Genomic DNA, 21423 nt, shown 5'->3' with positions numbered 1-21423 from the left:
GGCTTCTCAAGGGAAGGGTTGTGCCCTGGGGAGAGGGGCATCCACGAGAGAAGGACAATGTGACTAAAGAATGCTGGGGGATAGCCTCAGAACCCCCTCTAGTCAGTCAGCTCCCAGGAAGTGGCAAGCTTCCTGCCACACCCAGAACTGTAGCTAAAGGAGGTTCTAGCAAGCTTGGGCCTTGAGGGACATGCAGTGCCATTATCCCTGTCAGAGCTCCCCTGAGCCTATTGGTATAGGGCTCTTGTCTACCTTAGTCCTGCCTGTAGTCCTGCAGTTGCCACTGACTCTCAGAGTTCTCCTTGGTCCAGCCTTGAGTTCAAGGAGCTGAACTGGTGCTATGTGTACACACCCTCAGCTTCAAATAAAAATGTCACTGCCCTTTTCATGCTTCCAGTGGAGAGTGGTGGTGGTGGTGGGGGGGGGGGGAGATGAGGTGCCTCGCTCCCAACCTGTGACTGCCCGAAGCAGAGCAGCATGGGAGAGGGAGGAGGTGGGGACAACTCAAGAAAGGGACTTGGAGATAGTTTGGAGACTTCGGTAGGGCTACACTGGGCAGGTCCTAGTGAGCCAGGATGCCTGAAAGGGATTTGGCAAGTCTGCAGGGGCTTTGAACACAAAGGGATATGCAGTACCCTATGTTGGAGGAGTCTGGAGCTAGGTTTTCCAGTTTCTCAGTGCTGCTTATGCCCCCTAGAGGCAGTTCAGAGTGCTGGGGCACATGCCCATCATGTGGCCACCCTCAGGAGGAGGGCCTCTGGGAACAGAGTTAAAAGATTCAGAGAAAGGCTCCATTCTTTCCCCCGACCTCAGCCTACCCTGGCTTGGGGAAGCAGGGGACCCAGAAGTCGGGAGATGCGGAGCTTAGAAATGTGTCTGAGGCACTTGCTGGGAAGAGGCAACGAGAGCAGCAGAAGGCTGGGCTCCTCAGCGGGACTCCATGAGCAGAGCGCAGGGTCCTAGCCAGGAAGTGTCTAGACTTTGCCTGTGCCATGCCTAGGCAGAAAGAGGGCAAGTGTGAAGGAAAATCGGAGAGTGCCCAGATGGAAAGAGGCAGTGTGAGGGACGTCGGACACCCCTGATCATAACATGAGCTGAGTAGGACGCTGGGAGGCTGATACCACCTGGAGCTGAAGCCTCCTCCACTGACTGCTCCCTGCTTCCTGGACAAGACTATGCCCACTCGGGGGCCTCAGAAGAGGCTTCTGGGTTCTCTCAACTCCACCTCCACAGCCACCCCTCACCTTGGACTGGCCACAAACCAGACAGGGCCTTGGTGCCTGCAGGTGTCTATCCCGGATGGCCTCTTCCTCAGCCTGGGGCTGGTGAGTCTGGTGGAGAATGTGCTGGTCGTGATAGCCATCACCAAAAACCGCAACCTGCACTCGCCCATGTATTGCTTCATCTGCTGTCTGGCCCTGTCTGACCTGATGGTGAGTATAAGCTTGGTGCTAGAGACTACTATCATCCTGCTGCTGGAGGCAGGGGCCCTGGTGACCCGGGCTGCTTTGGTGCAGCAGCTGGACAATGTCATTGACGTGCTCATCTGTGGCTCCATGGTGTCCAGTCTTTGCTTCCTTGGTGTCATTGCCATAGACCGCTACATCTCCATCTTCTATGCACTACGTTATCACAGCATTGTGACACTGCCCCGGGCACGGCGGGCCATCGTGGGCATCTGGGTGGCCAGCATCTTCTTCAGCACCCTCTTTATCACCTACTACAATCACACAGCCGTCCTAATCTGCCTCGTCACTTTCTTTCTAGCCATGCTGGCACTCATGGCAGTTCTGTATGTCCACATGCTCACTCGAGCATGCCAGCATGCTCAGGGGATTGCCCAGCTCCACAAGAGGCAGGGCTCCACCCGCCAAGGCTTCTGCCTTAAGGGTGCCGCCACCCTTACTATCCTTCTGGGAATTTTCTTCCTGTGCTGGGGCCCCTTCTTCCTGCATCTCACACTCATCGTCCTCTGCCCTCAGCACCCCACCTGCAGCTGCATCTTTAAGAACTTCAACCTCTACCTCATTCTCATCATCTTCAGCTCCATCGTCGACCCCCTCATCTATGCTTTTCGGAGCCAGGAGCTCCGCATGACACTCAGGGAGGTGCTGCTGTGCTCCTGGTGAGCAGGGAGGTGGCTTTTGGTCTCAGGCCAGGGTGCTGGGCAGAGGGTGACAATGATATCCAGTGGCCTGCATCCTGTGAGACCACAGGTACTGTCGTCCCTTCCTGACCCCCATTTGTGCAAGGGTGGACTAGATGAACTTTAAAATAGAAACACAAACTGCCTGGGACCAGGAAAAGGGGTCAGTGTGACTGCAGGGGTCATCCGGGGTAGCTGCGGGAAATGGAAGAAGCAGGGGATAGGGATTCTAGCTCTAGGCAAGGGTCAGCCCACAGGCTCCTGAAGAGATAGTCCCTGCCTCCGGAGAGCTTCACCTCTACCCACTGACTAGGCAATCCCCACCTAGTTCTTCAGCGCACTCAGGCTGGGCCCTCTACTGCTGGGTTGGACAGGAAGTTTCTGAATTAAAAGAATGACAAGAGCCATAAAGGCGTGCTTACTCCTGGTGAGGGCTTCTGAAGGCGGAATTTGTGACCAGGAAAATCCAGCCATAGCCATGCAGCAGGCTGCTTAAACAAGTGAGGCCCTTTCTCAATAAAGGGACCAGAATTGCAGAACGTGCATCTTGCACAAGGGATCTACCCATTTGCACTGGGGGAGTGGGGCTGACCTAAAGACCAGTTGTGTGGCTCATGGGTATCCCAAGAGGTGGGGACCCAGCTGCTCACCCCCAGCAGGCTACTCCAACAAGTGCCTCCTCTGGCCTTGGTAGAGGCTGTTGGCCTATTAGTGACCACAGCCTGTGGCTCTGAGCCAGAAATCGGTTGAAATGCTCAGATAGAGCCTCATCATTATCTTCCCTAGCTCTGCCCAGAAGTTGCTTGAAGTTTGAGTAGGAAAAGGGTAGGAACAGCAGTCAGGATAGGAGGAAAGGAGTCTCCAAGCCACAGCTGCCTGCCTGAATTAGGAATCCACAGTTCAAAACACAGCAAGTATCCTAATCAGGCCCTCCTAGCTTCCTCTATAGTACTACAAACTAGAGCAGATCAAGGGGCTGCAGGTTCAAATCCTCCACCTACCTCTATGGTGACAAGGCAGTTCAGGCTCCTTCCAGATCAACCGCAGCAGGACCACAGAGTCTCAGCCCCTGATATGACCCATCTGTAACCTTGGCCAGAGCCTACCCCTTTCCTGGCCCCATTCCTGTAGCACCTTCAGCCATGGCACAGAGTGCTATCATCCTACTCTGAGCTGCCCTGAGGAGCCTATAGCATAGGATAGGCCAGGGGTTGGGATCTATTTCTACTCAACACTGCCCTTCTGGGAGAGGGTGGTGGTGCCAGTGCTCTGCCAGTCTTGGCAAGTATTTAGATTAGGCCTCTCAGAACAAAGGAGGGTGCCTAGGAGCTCAAGGGTATCTGAGTCCTGGGAGTGGCACATGGGGTGAACTACAGTCTTGCTGCTGTGGAATGGCAGACCCCCAAGTCCTTCTACTGCTACAACCTGGAATTCCTACTGCAGAGTCTATCTTGGGTCCCCCATGGATGCTGAGCACGCCACTGTCCTCCCTGGGGTGGCCTCAGTCTGGGCTAATGCGCCCTCAACCACCTCTGAGACAGGAGTGGTATCAAGCCAGACCCTAGGCACACTGTCAGCTCCAGCCCTGTTGGACTGAGGTTGGAAGCTGGTTCCCGGCAGGGCCAGCCTTTGCTGGAAGAGAGGACCATGAGTCAGCCTTTATCCTGGCTTCATAGCTCTCTGGGGACACGGGGAGCTGGCCTGGCCTGATGTCATCTGACAAAGAGGCAGCCCAGGCCTCTGGATATTTCCAAGCATCTTCCCTGTTCAGACAAGGAGACAGAGCCAGATGCTCACCCAGGACTTCTTGAACCAGGCCAGCTGGAAACCAGCTACAGAAAGCCACATCATGGACACGTTGTGGGGGAGGGGCATCTCCTGAGAACAAAAGACCCATTTCTAAACTCCGCTAGCTCAGAAGCTTATCCTCAGAGAAGAGTTGTATGCCCAGCCACTCTACCCAGCACACGCCTGTGAAAACTGGACAAAGGCACCGACAGACTGTTTCTCGCTGCTCTTGTGAAATGAATGAATGTGGACCATCCATGTGTGGTAGTACTGTCTCAGACTCTTCCAGAAGAATTTCTGTCGTTGAAATATCAAAAAGTCCTCATAAGGTGTCACTGACCCTAGATGAATATTAAATCAGTGCTGCATGTGAACACATTGCATGTCCTCTTGTGATCATTTGACTCTTGCTCCCAATGGCCCCCTCCACACACAGTCTCCTTACCTAGGCAGCTCCAGCTCACTCCATTACCCCCTCTTCGCCCTCACTTGTACCAAAAGTGAAAGGGAGGGTACCAATGACATCAGGGATGGTTCAGACAGAAAACACTGCTCAACGTCCTCCACTGACTGGCTTGTATGTCCTTATGTGAATTTTCCACGCAGATATTCACGAAGCAGGGTTGCTTGCCAGGCACTGTGCATCCCCGCATCCCAGGTACATCTGCACCCTCACGCCAGCCCTTTGGGGAGCACTGGGCTGGTAGCCCTCTCTCCTCCAGAAAACAGTGACCTCAGAGTTGGAGCTATAATCCACTACCCTTCTGACATTCATTCCCAGGTCTGCACAGAAGTATCAGGGAGGCTCCAGCTTTCCCAGCCTCGCCCACCCCAAGGTACCCAGCAAACTCAGAAAATATGGGTCTTGATTCTTAAGCACATGAGAGTAAGAAAGACCCTCTTTACAAAGCTGCAGGGTGGGGTTGGGGCAGGGACGAAATGGGGAGGGCAGCTACTGGGGTGGGGCACTGAGGGGCCTGGGCTCTATTGTCCCCAGAGCCGAAGGCCCTCCGGCGGCCCCTCCTCCGAAGGCGCGGCCAGACATGCTCCGCATTGTGCGGGCGGATCTCAGCCGTGGTGCTGATGCTGCAGAGCCTGCTGCATTCTGCAGCAGCGCCCCAGCATTGGTCCGCAGCGCTGACATCAGCTAGCGAGGGCGGGGCTGCCTCTTATAAGAGGGCGCGGCGGAGGCCACCGATCCTCCGCAGCCCGCTGTCCGCCTGCTTCTCAACTCGAGTCGTTTGAAGTCAGCATGAGGGAGATCGTGCACATCCAGGCCGGCCAGTGCGGCAACCAGATAGGGGCCAAGGTGAGACTGAGCGGTCCGGCGTCCTGCGTCCCCATGAGCGTCAGCCCCGGAGAGGGGGAGGGGGAGGGAGAGGCTGTTCTGGGAGCCGCCGGCGGAACAAAGGGTAGAGCCCAGCCCCTTGCCCGGCTCTGGGACCCCAGAATCCCCAATCGGGTCCCCTCACTGGCGTCACTCTGCTCCGCGCCCAGGTTGCTGCAGACAGCTAGGGGCAACCCTTCTGACTCTCACTTACATCCATTCTGCTCACCCCCACACACAGTGGTTCCAGCAGGTACAGAGGATATGGTTGGGGGCGCCGACTGGGCGTGGCCTTCTTGGAGACTGCCACTTAAGCCTTGAGTAAGATGGGTGTGTCGGGCAACTTTGGGTGGGGCTCTCCCCTAAAGCCATAATGACTGTACATGCCCGAACCCCTACTGGAGAACTGGACTGTCTTCAAGAAGCAAGGCCGTCCTCACCTCCTCAGCCTTGCTCAGATCACCCTCAGCTTCCTTGCCCCACCCTGTTCCTTTGTTGGAGGGGTTGGGCCGGGACTCCGATGACCTTGGTCCAGAACTGGACTCTCCCTATCTGTGCAAATCTCCGGTTTCTAACTGTGCCCTCCCAGGGCCTCTGCAGTCGGGATTGAGCACAGAACAAAGCCGACTGCAAGGATGGCCTCTATTTCCCCGTTACTGTCAGCCCACCTCCAGTGTGGAAGCTGAGACACAAAAGGGCTGTTGGTGCGGTAACTCTGCATCCCTACTGTGATCAGGGAGGTAGCTGTCCTGTTTCCAAGTCCTAGGAGGCTGTTCCTTACTCAAGGTCACACAGCAAGTGGAAGACAGAACCACTTGATCGGCGTGGAAGCCCAACCTGGGGTTGGGTTGGGTCTGGGTGGGTGGGGTCAGCTACCTCCCTCGTCTCTCTTCTAGACTATTGTTTGAGCTCCATATTTGAGACGGAGCTTTGTCCAGATGGATGCTGGACATGGCTCAGGGATGGTGGATAGCTAGTTCCCAAAGGAGGAGGTGGGGTAGACAGGTCCTGGAAGGGAGGGGACGAAGCAAAGATTACCTCTGGAGGCTGTTGCCATAGAAACCAGGCAGGAACAAAAAGCTAATTACCATGGGCTGGGGCAGTCACGTGGCTGACATGTAAATTGCAAGTTTGGCTCTAGGGTGGAGGTTCCTCTAGTTAGTGGGGAGGGAAGCAGCACCAGGGAGGCTCCCTAATCACAGAGGAGACAGCTGTTCCTATTCTAGAGGGGAACTTGGGGAGGGGGGCATACAGGGGAAGCCTAGGGCAGGAGCCTCCGATCAAATCAGGACTCCTGGGGTAATCACTGACAGCTGCCCTAGCCTGAAGGGAGGGTGAGGGCTCATTAATGTGGTCACAGGTGCCAGGCTTCCCTGAACATCTGCTCCTGGAAAGGCCAGGGGTGAGTGGGGGAGGGAAGGTCCTAAGGCCCGTTTGGTGACCCTCTTGTGCTGGAACTGGTAATGTACTGTGCTCCATCAATGGCTCCTGTTTAGCAAGGGCCTAGAAGGTCCTAAAAAAGGACCTGATCCTTTTTTAACAATGCAAATAATGGGTAAATTATCTGGGGAGGGGTGTCTTCCTTTCCCATTGTTTTCCTTCACAATAATCAGCACAAGGCATTTTAGCAGTTACCATCTAGCCCTCTGCCCTAGAAGATCTCCCAGAGACCAGACTGAAGGGCCAGGCCCTGTGGGGATTTACCTGCTCAGCATCTGCCCCAGGCGATATGAACTTCCTGGGCTGGATTTACTTCCTATTTTTGTAGCTGGCTTTAGGGTCCCTGGTGTGAGCCACAGTGGGGAAAGTTTCTCCCTGCCACCTGCAGCAACTGAGGGCATGGACACAGGGGGCTGCCTTTGTGCTTATTGGTCCTTGGGTGGTGCCTGTCCCAGCACACAGGGCCACTGGCTTTAGAGAGGTGACTGGGAGGAGGTGTGGGTGGAGTGGAGACAGGAAGAGAAGTGTGAGGCCAGGAGGACATGCTTGGAAGCAGCAGAAGGGGTGCATTAGCAATGCATAAGGTTATCACCTCCTGTGAGTTAAGCACTGGGTCTGGAGCATTATTACACCTTTTGGTGTGTGGTGTGGGTATCACCCTCCCTTAAGGCTGAGACAGATGAAGGTTCTAGAAGCTGAGTCACTTGCCTCGGATCACACCATGGATTTGAGCAAGGCAGGAATTTTAGTATAGGTGTGTGCAGATGTGTCAAGGTGGGTGGTGACATGTGCCCCCACCAACAGGAGCAGATGTGACTGGGCCCCTCTTTTTGTTCCCTTTGCCCGGGCCTGAGATCCTAGATTCATTCTTCTATAAAGGGGGCCCCTAGAAAATGTCTTTATGGTGCCTTTGTCTATACTTCTTGTCTGTGCTCCACCAGCTGCCTGAAAACCACCCCACCCAAGCAGGAGCTTGTGGAAAGTATGACTCACCTGAGAGCCAATGGGCCTGGTGAGGAGGGTCCTCAGGGTTCTAGGGGAACTGAACATCTTTGGGGGCTCTCGGACCTCTCTGGGAGCAATGCATCCCAACTCTGCTTGCACTCATGTTCCCCGCCCTGCTGCTGTCAGAGGCCTGCGCCCCAAGAGGGTCAGCACCTCGGACAGCAGCACCGTGGTTTGTGGGCTGGAACCTCAGGTCTAAGACAGGCTGAACCAGTATGAGTTCAGATTGGGTTCACAACAGATGGGATTTTCTTTTCTGTAGTGATGCTTAATTTAAATAATTCTATTCATTTAATTTAAATAATTCTGTTCATTTGTTTATTAAATATTCTATGTAGTAATATTTCCTTATAAGGTTTTCTTTTATTTTATTTGTGTTATTTTATGTTAGCCTCCCAATATGTAACCCAGACTGGTCTTGAACTCACGATCTTCCAGCCTCAGCCTTCTAAGTACTGGGTTTACAGCTTTTTACCATTGCAGTGGGGAATATTTTATTTTGAATTGCATTTTATTCCTTTTAACTTACAAAAGCAGTTGTTGATATATTTTTTCATGGGAAAATTGAAACACAGGCAGATGTTGCTCAGTGGTGAGCGCTTCTTTCTTTAGCATGTGAGAGGCCGTTAAGTTTGATCTGCAGCAGAGTGAACAAAACGAAGGCTGAAATGCTGCAGAGAGCTGAGCATGTTGCCACACACTCATCGTACCAGCGACTGGAGAGCTGAGGCAGGAGGATTATTAAGAATGCTTCAGCTTGGGTGACAATCAAGAACCTTGTTTCAGTTTTGTGTCTGTTTTTCTAAGACAACATTTCCCTGTGTAGCCCTGGCTGACCTGGAACTTACTTTCTAGACTAGGCTGGCCTCCAACTCAGAGATCCTCCTGTTTCTGCCTCCCGAGTGTTGGGACTAAAGGCGTGTGCCGCCGCCACCACCTCCCAGAAAGATTTTGTTTCTAAAACAAAATAATAACAAAATAAAAAGAACACTGCAGATAAGGTAACCTATCATATATTTTTAATTTAAAATGTATGTGTGTGTGCATGCCTGGTGCAAAGAGAAGTCAGAAGAGGGCATTAGACCTCTGAAACTGGGGATGCAGACACTTGGGAGCCGCCATGTGGGTGGTGCTTGGAGCTGAACCTGAGTCTTTTTTTTTTTTTTTTTTTTTTGGAGACAGGAAGACAGGGTTCTTTTGTGTAGTCCTGTGGAACTTCTATAAGAACAGCCATATTAGACTGGAGAGATGGCTCAATGGTTAAGAGCACTGGCTGCTCTTCCAGAAGATCCAGGTTCAATTCCCAGCAACCACAAAGATGGCTCACAACCATCTGTAATGAGATCTGGTGCCCTCTTCTGGCCTGCAGGTATACATGCAGGCAGAACACTGTATACATAATAAATAAGTAAATCTTTAAAAAAAAAAAAAAAAAAAACCATGTTTCCAGCCCCATTTCTTTTTAAATTAAAAATTAGTACAGCTGGGTCAGTGGCACACATCTTTAATCCCAGCACTCAGGAGGCAGAAGCAGGTGGATCTTTGTGAGTTCGAGACCAGCCTGCTCTACAGAGCAAGTTCTAGGACAGCCAGGGCTACACAGAGAAACCTTGTTTTGAAAAAGCAAAAAGGAAAAAAAAATGTTCCTTCCAGCCAGGCCCTACTATGTTATCTAGGCTGGCCTTGAACTCACAGCTTTACTCCTGCCTGAGGCCTCTGAATCATGGATTATAGGTGTGTGACATCACATCCAGTTTATGTAACATGCCTTATCACCTCCCCTGTTTAGTGTCACACACACACACACACACACACACACACACACACACACACACACACACACACTAGCAGGACAGACAAGGGAAAGTCCGTCCCAGCATGGACATGTTCCCTGGATTACATTTTTTTCTATATTCTTGTCCATTTCATTTAACTTGTATATGTGACTTATGCTTTATGAAGATATATTTTATTCATATGTGTGCCCTCAGAGGCTGAGGGGGCCATGTTGTTTGATTCTTTGGAGTTACAGGTGTTTGTGAGCCACCTCATGTGGGTGCTAAGATCTGAACTCAGGTCCTCTGGTGAGCCAGCTCTCCAGCCTGACTTCAAAACTTTCGCTTTTGGAGACAGGGTCTCATTTATCCCAGGCTGGCCTCAAATTTCCTGTGTGTATGAGGATGACTTTGAACTTCCGGCTCTTCTGCCTCTACCTTCCAAAGGCACTGAATGATTCTGTACACATCAGGCAAGTACTCTACTAACTGAATAGCCCAACTCCAGACTTTCAAACTTTAAATAGCCCCTAGACTTTTTAGCAAATGAAGCGCATGTCTGTTGGACTCTTTCATGGGCATGATTGTCATTTTAAAGTGAGACCCATCCTTGTCTCTGTGAGGCCTGCTTCTCAAGACCTTTGTGGACTCATGGAGAGAACAGTGACCGAATCTCTCACACAGCATTAAGCTCTTCCACTTTTTTTTTGTTTGTTTGTTTTTTTCGAGACAGGGTTTCTCTGTGTAGCTTTGCGCCTTTCCTGGAACTCGCTTTGGAGACCAGGCTGGCCTCGAACTCACAGAGATCCACCTGGCTCTGCCTCCCAAGTGCTGGGATTAAAGGCGTGTGCCACCACCGCCCGGCAAGCTCTTCCACTTTTGCAAGGGTCGGTGGATATGGAATCCCTGGAGCTACAAGTTAGGTACCGAGGACTATGTGTGCTGAGCCCTTGGCTCACCAAATAGCAGCTGAATAGAGAGTCCTCTGACTTGGTCCCATGGGCAAATCTTCAAGATCAAGCCCCATTGCCTCTGACATGTCTGTGTTTTTGTTTTCCCAATTAAAAATTAACATATGCTGGGGCTGGGGATGCAGCTCAGTTGAGTGCTTACTAGCAAATGCAAAGCCCTGTGTTTGATCCCCAACACTTCAGAAACTGGATGTGGTGGTATATGCCTGTGTTGTCAGTACTCAGGAGGTAGCTCAGAAGTTCAAAGTCATTCTCAATACATAATAAGTTCAAGGCCAGCCTGGGATACATGAGACACTGTCTCTAGCTTAAATAAATAAATAAATAAATAAATAAATAAATAAATAAATAAATAAATAAATGTAAATTTTTTTTTTTTTGGTTTTTCGAGACAGGGTTTCTCTGTGTAGCTTTGCGCCTTTTCCTGGAACTCACTTGGTAGCCCAGGCTGGCCTCGAACTCACAGAGATCCGCCTGGCTCTGCCTCCCGAGTGCTGGGATTAAAGGCGTGCGCCACCACCGCCCGGCTATAAATGTAAATTTTTAAAAAGCAAAACACATTTAGTACAGAAAAGAATAAAATTAGCAGTGCCCAGGCGGTGGTGACGCACGCCTTTAATCCCAGCACTCAGAAGGCAGAGCTAGGCGGATATCTGTGAGTTCGAGGCCAGCCTGGTCTACAGAGTGAGTTCCAGGAAAGGCGCAAAGCTACACAGAGAAACCCTGTCTTAAAAAACCAAAACAAAAAGCAAAAACCAAAACCGAAAACAAAAAATTAGCAGTGGCAAAAATACACAAAAGAGGGGCTGGAGTTATGTCTCAGTAGTTAGCGTGTTCTGCTCTCAGCACCCACATTAGGTGGCTCACAATTGCTTGTAACTCCGACTCCAGGAGCATCTGATGCCTCTGGTCTCTATGGACATCTGCACTCACATGCACATACCCACAGTTACACTCAGACACACACACACACACACACACACACACACACACACACACACACACACACTTCAAAATAAAATAAAAATTAAAAATCCACAAAAGAGAGGAAGAAATCCAGGCCCCTCTGATGAGAGATGACCTCCGAGATGGGCCCCTCAGAATAAGTTGTCAGACCCCTCTATGGCCTATAGTCATGATTCTGTTTGGACTGTTTTTTGGATCTTAGAGAATTTTTGTTGAAAGATTAAAATGTTTTATGGGGTGAAGAGATGGCTCAGTGGTTGACTGCTCTTCCAGAGGACCTGGGTTCGATTCCTAACACCCACGTGGTGCCTCACTACCGTCTGTGACTCCAGTTCCAAGAGACCTGACACCCTCACACAGATGTACATGTAGGCAAAATACCAATGCACATAAAATAAAACTAAATGTTAAAAGATGTTTTATGAGTATGGGTGTTTGCCTGTATGTATGTCTGTGTACCATGTATGCACAATGCCTGCAGAGGCCAGAATGAGTGATGGGTCTGACACTGGAATTACAGATGATTGTGAGCTGCCATGTCAGTGATGGGAACCAATCCTGGGTCCTCCACAAGAGCAACAAGTATTCTTAACTGAGCCATGTTACCAGCCCACTTTAAAGAATGTTTTCAACTCACTTTTCTTTTAAAATAAAAGACCAGGCAGTGGTGGCGCACACCTTTAATCCCAGCACTGGGGAGGCAGAGGCAGGCAGATCTTTGAGTCCGAGGACAGCCTGGTCTACAGAGTGAGTTCTAGGACAGTCAGGGCTACACAGAGAAACCGTCTCAAAAAAAAGCCAAATAAATAATGAATGAATGAATGAATGAATGAATAAAGAAAATTAACACAATAAATAAATAGATAGACAAATAAATGAATGAATAGATAGATAGACAAATAAATAAATGAATGAATAGATAGATAGATAGATAGATAGATAGATAGATAGATAGATAGATAGATCAAAGCAAGCTGAGGTGCACATGACAACCATCCAACAGCACCAAAGGGTAGACAGTGAAAATTCTCTTTCTCTAAGCCCCAAGGCCAGGGCCCCAGGAAGTCTCTCTGACATCCAAATATAGACAAGCACATGCAGACTGTTTCCTAACCTGCTTTCAACGTTGAGCAATCTTTTCCTCCACATGACTCCCAGGCAGAGGCCTTTTGTTTCTCTAGGCCTTTATATCATTGACTTATCTGCAAGTCACTCCTGCTCCTCCTAGCTGTAAGAAATAGGCAAGGATGGAGGGTCTCACAGCCAAGGAGGCCGCTGCCGGCCCGGTAGTCTGTGTATCCTGATGAAGTCCTGTGTGTAGGCCTTCCGTTCCCTGACCCCCAGGACTGCATAACAGTGGTTGTTATCTGCCACCGCTACTTACTCCTATACTCTATGAGGTTAGCTGTGTTCTCAACGAGAACCTGTTGTCATGGAGCCAGCCCACCGTACGGAGGACACCAAAGCACAGCAAGCCTTTGTGTGGCGGCTGTGGACCCTGAATCTTAGACCATGCTCTGTGCTGTCTCGCCCTGCTGAAGTGATGGGGGCAGTGTGTGAGGAGCATTGTGTTCTTGTGCAAAGGGCTGGCTACTTTGAGTGTAGCAGCTTGTGAGCCGATGATCCCGGGTGTTAACAGGCTCCTAGATAAGGTTCATGACCTCAGATAAGCCATTCTGCTGTCGGAGACTACTAGGGCTCTTCTGCAGATCCAGCTGTGGGTCACACTGCCTATGACAATGACACACCAGCACCGGTGGAACCCGCCAGCGTACATGGCTTGCACTGGCACCGAGGGTCACATTAGTGCCTGAGAACCTGATCTGACCTGTGTCCTGCTCTGCCACCTGCTCTGGGCAGATTTCTACCTTTTGTGTGCCTCCAGTTCCTTTCCTGAAAAGAAAGAATAAAAATGACCCCGGAAGATATCTGCATTTCCCTTCAGATGTAGAGCTGGGTAGAACCTGTCGGTGTAGGCTGAGTCCTCGTTCACCTGGGGCCTGGTAATATTAGCCAGATAAAGCAGAGAGTAGGTATGCATTTTTTATTCTTTTCTAAAGCCTTGTGTCGAGTCTAGTAAGGCCCCAAAGTTCTACTTTTGCACCATGGACTTTAAGACTTCGGGAGGGCAAAGGCCTACCAGTAGGGTCACAAGTGCCTGCTTGTGACCTTTTCTACTGTCCTCATACAGTTCTGGGAGGTCATCAGTGATGAGCACGGCATAGACCCCAGTGGCAACTACGTGGGGGACTCAGACCTGCAGCTGGAGCGCATCAGCGTGTACTACAATGAGGCCTCCTGTGAGTACCACGCCACATCCATCCTGACCCTGGCAAGAAGGGCCCCTGGGTAAATAGAGTCCTAGCATCTGTTGACCAAGAGGCTAGCAGGTGTGACTGGAAATGAGGCACTCAAACTCATAGTATAAAGAATGACTACCATGGAGTAAGATGCAAATGTATTTAATGGTGGTGATGGCCTTGAGTCGTCCAGGGACAGGCAAGGCTTGATCCTGCCTGTCCTGGGTGTCAGTCATTACATCCATGGCCAGGCCAGAGCTTGCCATGGGTCCATGCCTATGATATGCGTTCCAGCCCTTAGGGTGAGAGTGGGAGACTGGCAGGCTGAGGGCGGGATTCAAGGGGAAGTAGCTAGAGTGCCCTGACTCTAGCTCACACACTGAATCTTCTCTCCTCTCAGCTCACAAGTATGTGCCCAGAGCCATTCTGGTGGACCTGGAACCTGGAACCATGGATAGCGTGCGGTCTGGGGCCTTTGGACACCTATTTAGGCCTGACAACTTTATCTTTGGTGAGTTTCCCTGCTCCAGGCTCTGATGACAGACGCCTGGGCCTGGCAAACCCAGGTCAACAGATGGAGGTAGGATGTCTGAATGGGGATGAAGTCAACTATTCTTCACTGGGACCCTGGAGGGGGAAAATGACTTTCCATTTTACAAATGGCATTGGCGGCCCAGATAAAGGATTCTGTATAGGAAATAATCCCTCTCATCATTTTACAAAGAGTGAAGTATAAAACACAAGCTTTTGGAACTGTTAGAGTTGTGGGGACAAAAGCAGGGTCTCTGGAGGACTCCAGTTTATGAGCATGTGTCAGGAGGTCAGGGTGTCCTCGAGCCTATGCCCAGTGACAGGTCCTCAGTGCTCACCCAGACACAAGACCATCTCACCTCACTTCTGCTTTCAAGACCCTAGCACCATGAGCCGGTGAGATGGCTCAGCAGGTAAAGGGATTGGCCGTCAAACCTGATGATCTGAGTTCAATCCCTGGGGCCCAGGTGGTAGAGAACCGACTCCTTTAAGTCATCCTCTGACTTCCATACGTGTGCCATGGCACGTGCACACCCACATGTGCACACCCACACATGCACATGCACACCCACACATGCACACGCACCACACACACACACATATTCTCTCTCTCTAAAGAAACAAATGTGCTGTTGTTTCTAAAGACCTTAGCACTAGACTCTGGGTGCCAGTTCTTAGCCAGTCCTCAGCTGCCATAGATGCTCAGGGGTTCTTTTTATTCTGGAAAAGAGGAGTATTTGGCTTAGAGGGGTGAGGAGAGTAGGCAAGACTTCATCTCCCTTTAAGATCTCAGCAGAGCAATGGGAGGAAAGGTGAGCTGGAGAGGGAAGGCTGAGCTATTCCTCTGGGATGTTCTTGAGAGATAGCAAGGCCCGGGTCTTCTCCCAGATTCTTCACAGCCTGTTCACAGCTTCTGCAGCTGAGATCCCCACAACTCAGCAGTGATGCCCAGAGTGGAATGAGAAGGCACGTTAGCACAGTGTGCATTTTAGAGACTTTCTTCTGGGGTGTTTGGCAGGTCCTGGAGGTCTGCACTGCAGACCCTGGACTTTGCCTATCCCCTGCCCCTTCTGTCTCTACAGGTCAGAGTGGCGCCGGCAACAACTGGGCCAAAGGGCACTACACCGAGGGCGCGGAGCTGGTGGACTCCGTCCTGGATGTCGTGAGGAAGGAGTGTGAGAACTGCGACTGTCTGCAGGGCTTCCAGCTGACACACTCACTGGGTGGGGGTACAGGCTCAGGCATGGGGACCCTGCTCATCAGCAAGGTGCGCGAGGAGTACCCTGACCGCATCATGAACACCTTCAGCGTGGTGCCCTCACCCAAAGTGTCGGACACTGTGGTGGAGCCCTACAATGCCACCCTGTCCATCCACCAGCTGGTGGAGAACACGGATGAGACCTACTGTATCGACAACGAGGCCCTCTATGACATCTGCTTCCGTACCCTCAAGTTGGCCACACCCACCTACGGGGACCTCAACCACCTTGTTTCTGCTACCATGAGTGGAGTCACTACCTCCCTTCGATTCCCTGGTCAACTCAATGCTGACCTCCGCAAGCTAGCTGTCAACATGGTGCCCTTCCCCCGCTTGCACTTCTTCATGCCTGGCTTTGCCCCACTTACAGCCCGGGGCAGCCAGCAATACCGGGCCCTGACGGTACCTGAGCTCACCCAGCAGATGTTCGATGCCAAGAATATGATGGCTGCCTGCGACCCACGCCACGGCCGTTACCTGACAGTGGCCACTGTCTTCCGTGGGCGCATGTCTATGAAGGAGGTGGATGAGCAGATGCTGGCCATCCAGAGTAAGAACAGTAGCTACTTCGTGGAGTGGATCCCCAACAACGTCAAGGTAGCAGTGTGCGATATCCCACCCCGTGGGCTCAAGATGTCATCCACCTTCATTGGCAACAGCACGGCCATCCAGGAGCTGTTCAAACGCATCTCAGAGCAGTTTACAGCCATGTTCCGGCGCAAGGCCTTCCTTCACTGGTACACGGGCGAGGGCATGGATGAGATGGAGTTCACTGAGGCCGAGAGCAACATGAATGACCTGGTATCTGAGTACCAGCAGTACCAGGATGCCACAGCTGAGGAAGAGGGTGAAATGTATGAAGATGATGATGAGGAATCTGAAGCCCAGGGGCCCAAGTAAAGTTGCTCACAGCTGGGGTGTGGGGCCAAGTGGCAGCCAGGGCCAAGACGAGCAGCACCTGTCCCCCAGAGCCATCTAGCTACTGACACTGCCCCCAGCTTTGCTTCCCACCAGCTCCTTAGGGCACCCTAGGGCTCCCAGATTAGAGTCCTTCAGTATTTATGGCCGTCCCCACCCCACATGAGTCCACTTGGCTCTGTCCTTCCCATTTAGGCCACCTCTGTATTTATGTTGCTCATCTGTCTCTGTTTTATTATGGCTCCAGGCCTGATGTTTTACGGTTTGTTTTGTTTTTTACTGGGTTGTGTTTATATTTCGAGGGGGGGGATACTTAATAAAGTCACTGCTGTCAGATCTCTGCCTGGTCCTGGAGAGTTCTTTTTCTCTGCCTTTTTCTGCCACCCCCCCCCCCCCTTTAAAACAAGGACGAGGCTGAAGCGTGTTTGATATAAAGAAGGTTTATTTTTGCTTTGTGAAAGAGCAATTTAGATCTAGAAGGGAAGAAAACAAACAGGGGCAGCCCTTATCTCCTGGGCGCGAGCCTGGTGGCTAAGGTTTGTGCTGAGAGGGTCTCATGGGGCCTCCCAGAGTGTCGGGAGGGGACTGGAGAAGGAAGTTTGCTTGGTTTAAAAATCCCCTTTTAAATCTTGGTTTAAAAGAACCCCTGTCACATCTGACTCAGAAAGCCTACAGGGTGGAGACCCTGTTCCTGGTCTCCCACAGGGTAGCTCATGTTTAGTTTCCTTCCTGCTATCTATGCTGAAAGTCAAGCAGCCGCATAAGGAAGCTGAAGCCTGAGACTTGAACTGGAGAGGCAAGAAGAACTGTTGGGAAGGCTGGGGCTTGACCTTTGAGAAGGGGCTAGCTGGGAACAGGATCCAACCATATGCTGGTTCCATGCCCCTGCCCCCCCCCCCATGATGGTTTCCCATAGCTTCAGAATGCCCAGTATCCAGTCTCACAGAAAGTATGATACTGCCAGAGATCCTTGCCCATCCTTCTCCCTCCTCCTCAGGGAGAAGACTGAAACCCAAAGAGGCCAGCTGTTCAGAGGTCCACAGTGAGTGTGCACAGCTGGGCAAAATTTCTAAATTCTGAGACTCTTCTGCCACCCATTCCCTTATGGTCAAGGGTGTCGTCAAAGCTTCAGCCCCCACCCTCTGCTTGGTGGCACCCTGAAAGGATTTGGCGTTCACAGCACCTTCTTACAACCTCTCTCCATGTGTGTGTCGTCCATAGGTACTGAAGAAGATAAACAGAGCAGCTGCTGGTCCTGGCTTCAGTCTAGGCTGCTGCCCCTAAAAGGACATGTCTCCAGTTCCGGCCCTGGTGTAGGCTGGGGTCTGGGGTTCAACACAAAGCAAACACAGGGCAATGCTGTGGTGTTTCACCTATGGTGGTAACACTAACTTCCCTGAAGCTTAGTGACCTGACCTGAAATCTAAATTAACAATTCATCCTGTGTTAATAAATTTTTGTTTGTTGTTTTTGAGACAAAGTCTCTTTACATTACCCTGGCCATCCTGGAACTCATTATGTAAACCAGGCTGGCCTTGAACTCACAGAGATCAACCTGCCTCTGCCTCTCAAGTGCTGGGAGTAAAGACTGGCAGCTAAATTATTTTGTACTCTCTGTAGTGTTGGCTGGTATAACTGCAAGGTCCAACATTTCACTTGTGGTCCTTGACTGGATGCAACCAAATTGTCAGTCTCTTTACTCTGTGGAGGCCTGTGCACAGCTACCTAGTCTTTCCAATGTGTATTTTGTTAGAGTCATGGAAAACTGAACAGCATAACCACTTTCAGGGAAGTGCTCCAAAGGTCAGGGCAGAAAAAGACATTTAGTTCCTGCTTGGTTCTCAGAGAGGTCACTCTTGGAGCCCAGCACTGTCCTGGTGGAAGCCCACGCACCTGAAGAGGCATCATACGGGTGTCCACTCATCCTTACTAGGTGACTTCAACCTGAGCCACCCAGTCCCCTCAGGCAGGAGCAACAATGTGCATAGAGCATTGGCATTTAGTGTCCCTATCTACAGCAAAGGTACACCTCCTGTCAGGTGTCAGTCACGTCTTGAAGACCTTGTGTATATAGTAAGGGCTTCTATGTGATGCCAGTGGGCATTTGGGTGGTCTGTTATAAAGCATAGATAGTGGACTGGGAAAGGTCTGGGCTGCTTGACCTTGGAGTCCAGTCTGACAGCACTCTTGGTGTTCTTAAGTAAAAGGTGGGGCAAGTCTAGAAATCAGCCCAAAGTTCATGTACAACCAGCAAAGGCCAGCAGACATTGCTGCTTTCTCTTCCCGAGGTGAATGTAGTAGAAACAGCAGGTAGCACATCCTGGCCTGGAGCCTTCCCCATGTATGTCATCTCCAGTGGCAGGGTGACTGAGTGTGGTTAAAGTTTAAAAAAAAAAAAAAGCAGTGTGATGATGCATGTCTTTAATTTCAGTACTTTGGAGAGAGGCAAGAAGATTTCTGTAAATCAAGGTCATCCTGGTCACCCTAGGGAATTCCAGGACATCCAGGAATATACAGACAGACCCTGTCTCAAAAATAAATAAACAAGCAAGCAAACAAATAAACAAATAAATAAAAAAGTTGCTCGTGGGTGCCTTTAATCCCAGCACTCTGAGACCTATCTCAAAAAAAAAAGAAAAAGAAAAAAGAAGAAACAAACGAAAAGAAAAAGAAAACCGATTAAAGATGTATTTGCCTCCACTGGGCAGCTGCCCATCTGCAACAGAAAGAGCTATATGAGCTGAGGCAAAGGGGCCCTAGCAGGAAAGGCTGCAGGAAGCAGAAATGAGCAAGCATCAGACTGGTCTTTGTTCCTGAGACAGAGTCTCACTGTGTAGACCAGGCTGGCCTTGAATTCACAGAGATCCACCTGTCTCTGCCTCTCAAGTGCTGGGATCAAAGGTGTGCGCCACTGCTCTTGGCAGATTGGTCTTTGAACATCCTCATCTTGCCATGTGACTGGTGCTATAATTGTCCCATTTTGGAAAAACGACCTTTTTTGTGTGTGCATGTGTATATCTGATGGATATGTGCCTGTGTGTGATTGCACATGCACGTGTGGAGGCTAGATGTTGAAGTCAAGTGTCTTCCTCCATTTTTTTTTTTTTAGTGTGCATTGGTGTTTTGCCTGCATGTATATCTGTATGAGGATGCCAGACCTCCTGGAGATGGAGTTACAGACAGTTGTGAGCTGCCCTGTGGGTGCTGAGAATTGAATCTGGGTCTTCTGGAAGAACAGTCAGTATTCTTAACCACTGATCCATATCTCCAGCCCCATCTTCCTGCATTCTTTTAAATACACTTTATTTTGTGTGTATAGGTGTTTTGTCTACATGCATGTACATGCACCATGTGTGTGCCCTGTTGCCATGGAAATCCAGAAGAGAGCATTCGATCCCTTGCAACTGGAATTATACACGGTTATAAGCTGCCAGGTAGGTGCCAGGAACTGAACCCAGGTCCTCTGGAAGAGCAGCCAGGGCTCTTAACTGTTAAGCCATCTCTCTCCAGCTTCGGTTCTTTCCCGTCTTATTTCCTGAGACAGGATCTCTCACTCAACCTGGGACTCAATGGCTGGCTGGCTAGACTGGCCCACCAGTGATGGCTAGGGACCCGCCATCTCAGCAGCCCCAGCACTGGGCTATGAACCCACAGCAATGTCAGCTTTTCATGTGGGTGCTGGGGAGCAGTTCACGTCCTCCCTTTACCCACTGAACCAAATCCTAGACAGTGGGCAACCAACCTGGTTTTTAGGTTCTGTTGGATTATGTGGTCCTTCACCATTGGCTCTGTTGTGTTCTTGTCTGTAGGAGCTTAGCCCAGAAGAATGTCTTCTTCCATTTGTTTTGGTTTTTTTGACATAGAGTCTTGCTTTGTTGCCCAGGGTGGTCAAGGGTCCCAGAGTTCCTTCTGTCTCAGCTTTCTTTTTCTTTCTTTGTCTCTCTCTCCTTCTCTCTCTCCCTCCCTCTCTATCTCTTTTCTTTTTTTTTTTCCAAGACACGGTTTCTCTGTGTAACAGCTCTGGCTTTCCTGGAACTCGCTCTGTAGACCAAGTTGGCCTCGAACTCACAGAGATCCAACTGCCTCTGCCTCCCAAGTACTGGGATTACAGGCGTGCACCACCACCCCGTTGTGTCTCAGCTTTCTGGTTACTTGCTACTACAGGCAATAATCTCTTTTAAATTACAAAGAAGCAATGCTTTTAGATTTTTGGCCATAAAGAAATAGACTGAGGGCTGGGGAGATGGCTCAGTGGTTAAGAGCACTGGCTGCTCTTCCAGAGGTCCTGAGTTCAATTCCCAGCAACCACATGGTGGCTCACAACCACCTGCAATTAGAATTAGATCTGGTGTCCTCTTCTGGCCTGCAAAGACACATGCAGGCAGAACACTGTATACATAATAAATAAAATAAAAAAAAAAAAAAAAGAAATAGACTGAGCTGGGCAGTGGTGGCTCATGACTTTAATCCCAGCATCCAGGAGGCAGAGGCAGGCAGACCTCTGAGTTCAAGGATAGCCAGGGCTACAGAGAGAAACCCTGTCTCGAAAACGAAAGAAAGAAAGAAAGAAAGAAAGAAAGAAAGAAAGAAAGAAAGAAAGAAAGAAAGAAAGAAAGAAAGAGAAAGAAAGAAAGAAGGGAGGGAGGGGGAGAAGAAGAGGAGGAAAGAAAGACAGAAAGAAAGAAAGAAAGAAAGAAAGAAAGAAAGAAAGAAAGAAAGAAAGAATGAAAGAAAGAAAGAAAGAAAGAAAGAAAGAAAGAAATGCTGCAGGCTGCAGGAATATAGCATAAGAACTCAGCTGGTTATGGCAAAGTCACTACCTGGAGGAATCAGGGAATTCCTCCAGAGGAAGCCAAATCCCAAGGAGTTTTTGGTGTTACTTGGCTTGTTATATATCAGCTGTATTCTGTTATGAAAATCATGTGTGCCTTCATAGTTTTCCCAATTGACTTTCCCCTAGAAGGGCTAACAGTGTGGACTGATCACTCTCTGGACATA

The 21423-nt window shown here is 50.2% G+C and overlaps 2 protein-coding genes across 2 annotated transcripts; both read left to right on the top strand.

Moving 5' to 3' along the window:
• The first annotated feature begins 423 nt into the window (after positions 1-423).
• On the top strand, positions 424-4312 carry Mc1r (melanocortin 1 receptor). Its single transcript, XM_052729745.1, has one exon. The coding sequence runs from the start codon at positions 1176-1178 to the stop codon at positions 2127-2129; it is 954 nt and encodes a 317-aa protein (XP_052585705.1). The 5' UTR covers positions 424-1175; the 3' UTR covers positions 2130-4312.
• Positions 4313-5107: 795 nt separating this feature from the next.
• Positions 5108-16761, top strand: Tubb3 (tubulin beta 3 class III). Its single transcript, XM_052729744.1, has 4 exons — positions 5108-5243; positions 13610-13718; positions 14119-14229; positions 15332-16761. The coding sequence occupies exons 1-4, from the start codon at positions 5187-5189 to the stop codon at positions 16405-16407; spliced, it is 1353 nt and encodes a 450-aa protein (XP_052585704.1). The 5' UTR covers positions 5108-5186; the 3' UTR covers positions 16408-16761.
• The last annotated feature ends 4662 nt before the right edge of the window (positions 16762-21423 follow it).

The sequence above is a fragment of the Peromyscus californicus genome, unplaced genomic scaffold, assembly GCF_007827085.1.
Source record: "Peromyscus californicus insignis strain IS unplaced genomic scaffold, ASM782708v3 Scaffold_8__1_contigs__length_139910024, whole genome shotgun sequence".
In the NCBI taxonomy this organism is placed as follows: Eukaryota; Metazoa; Chordata; class Mammalia; order Rodentia; family Cricetidae; genus Peromyscus; species Peromyscus californicus.
The sequence above is the reverse complement of the archived record's forward strand: the minus strand, read 5'-3'. Positions and strand labels throughout refer to the sequence as shown.